This window comes from Aplysia californica, unplaced genomic scaffold (assembly GCF_000002075.1).
Source record: "Aplysia californica isolate F4 #8 unplaced genomic scaffold, AplCal3.0 scaffold00039, whole genome shotgun sequence".
NCBI lineage: Eukaryota > Metazoa > Mollusca > Gastropoda > Aplysiida > Aplysiidae > Aplysia > Aplysia californica.
Window position 1 is genome coordinate 1,271,083 of NW_004797309.1, and position 2,500 is coordinate 1,273,582.

General features: G+C 37.8%; 1 protein-coding gene across 1 annotated transcript in view; it reads left to right on the forward strand.

Annotated features, from left to right (window-relative positions):
- LOC101853763 (ligand-gated ion channel 4-like) overlaps positions 1 to 2,500 on the forward strand; it is a gene marked incomplete in the record, with an annotated part of 92,187 nt that overhangs the window by 54,494 nt on the left and 35,193 nt on the right. The window contains 1 exon segment of the mRNA NM_001280817.1: positions 1,583 to 1,627. Within this exon segment, the coding sequence (NP_001267746.1) occupies positions 1,583 to 1,627 (45 nt within the window).

Below are 2,500 nucleotides of genomic sequence, written 5' to 3' on the forward strand. Positions count from 1 at the left end.
TATGGGTATCATTTAATTTATAAATACTTTTAATTATATGAAAAATATTTCAATTTTCTACTATTTTCTTTTTTTTCTTCTCAGGAACGTAAAGATGAAAGAATATGTGCACACGTTGAGTGTTTGAAAGGAGAACTATTCTATCTTACTTTAAAAACTGCTCTCAGTTGGATGATAGTTTGCATTCATACTTGAACTGAATTTTTCACATCAGGAACTTCATTATGCAACCTTTATCGAATTGAAACAGCGTACGGGAGTAACGGATTGTGTTTTTACATAAATAAAAGCATTCTCATACTGCATTCGACATCATGCTCTCTCGATTATTATGACAAAATGCCCACAGGCTTAAAGACAATCGTTTCATTTGAATGTTAAACTAATTGATATGTTGGCTAATCAGTGAATACATCGATTGCTTGAGTGAGTGGCCTGCTGGCTATCTGGTAGTTGGTCGATACGTTTGTCAATTAATATTTGCTGGTTCTTCAAAGAAAATAGTCAAAGGGCATCTGGGACGAGTGAAGAGGGTACGTTTTCTGCCTAAAATTAAAATTTTAAATGTTCAGTAAAACAAACAAACGAGTAGAACGTCAGAGGCGAAACCTAAAGTAAGCATCTGCTTTGAGGTTCCCCATCGTCTATTCCTTGCCAGACATTTTCTTCTGTTTCGGAGCGCAAATGGCGCTTCTTTTTATTGTCAATTTCTATACGTACCAACTCCAGCAAACAGTAGCAAAGTACACTATGTAAAAATAATGGAACCCAGTGGGATTCTGCCCTTTATTTGTTATTCACCGTATCTGAAGCTAAGACTAGATCACGCGTATACGCAGGCCTGCTTCCTGTTACTTTTTTGTCAGGTCAAGGCTTTTTTGTCTTTGATCAGTATTAGATAAATTGAACGTGTGTCCTACGAATAAACAAAAATGGGTGCCTGAGTGTGCCACGTAAAGATCCTACTTTTTCCTGTCTCTGTGGTGCTTTGTGTCCTGCGTGTTCTTTGTTCTAAATGACGTTTTTGCGCTTATGCTCTCCTCTTTACTCAAACAAACAGAACAAAGCTTTCGGAAGGAGAAACGACAACTAAGAGCCCATTATATTGCCCTCGTTGAGTACTTCGATTCATGTTAGACTGCACCTCTCCATTGAATCATACAAGGTCACAATCTATCATCCCTAACCTGGTTACAGCTAACTGGGCAAGAGGTCATTCAATTATACTTACCAGTTCAGTAATAAAGAACATAATCGTTTGAGATGACAGAATGAATTGGCCACGTGATAGGCTTTTCTTTCTGATTATATGTAACAACTTTCATTGAAGAAATTGTTTTGTGGTCGCCTTTATGTACGTCAATGTCCTAGCCACGTAATACGAGTAAACAAATGGCCGAATAGTTAAATATTTAATCATGGGTTATGTAAAACAGTACGAGGATGTGTAGAAAAGTAGGTGAAGTGAAGACGAAAGGAATGGGTGACGGGAACAAATGAAATGTAAAAAAAATGAAACAAAAGTAGAAACCTGAAATACTTTATAATACAGCTATACTATTTCCATCTTGTTTATCCTCAGGACGAGAAAAACCAGATTTTAACAACGAATTGCTGGCTAAACCAGGTAAGATCGGCACGGAGTCTTTAAATCATCTACCATCCTACCTAGTTGTTTTTTTTTTTTGGGGGGGGGGTTTGGGGGGGGTTGTTGTTTATTTGGGGGGGGGGTGCCTTTCTCTCTTCAAGTTATAACACTCTTACAGTTATCACGCTCTGGAATAGAGTTTAAACAATGCGATCAAGATCCATATAAGAGTACAATAACAAGTTGCTTAATTAGTTCTATGGGTGTATTCCCTCCGTTGCATTCCAAGTTATACTTGAGTTATACGGTTTTGCCCTAATCAATACCAAGAAAATACTTTGTCATTAGCTTTTGTGGTAGTTGCTACTTTCTTTTTTTCTCATAAGAAAAGGGTTGAGAGGAGTGGGGCCTGGAGGTAATGAATGTGAGGCTGGTGGAAAGGGTATGGGGGAGACAAGGATGAGATTATTTTTATTTTTTTTACTGAGCTCAATTAAACAAATAACCTTGCTGCTAACTACTAGTGTATAAAATGGCCGATTCGTTTTACACGGTGCGGTCGACTAATGTGGAACGTTAAGGAAGTTGCTATGATTGCGTTGATATGTATGAAAACTTATTATTGAAAACAGGTCATGCATCGGATGATACAGCTGAAGTGCTAAGGTTAAAGTGCATCCATAATCGGATCATTTCTGTTTGCGAGATCAATGAGCAGCAGAGTGCTGAAAGACGATGCCCAGAACACAAGCGTCTTTCATCGGCATTTTTTGTATCTTATATAATAAGCAATGATTAGTGAGCACATTTCCTTTGTATTGTAATAGCACAACAAGAGCCCGGTGTGTATATATAATGAGACCCAATATTCAATAGTAGCCGCAAAACGCGACCAGAGTTTTCTGGGACTCT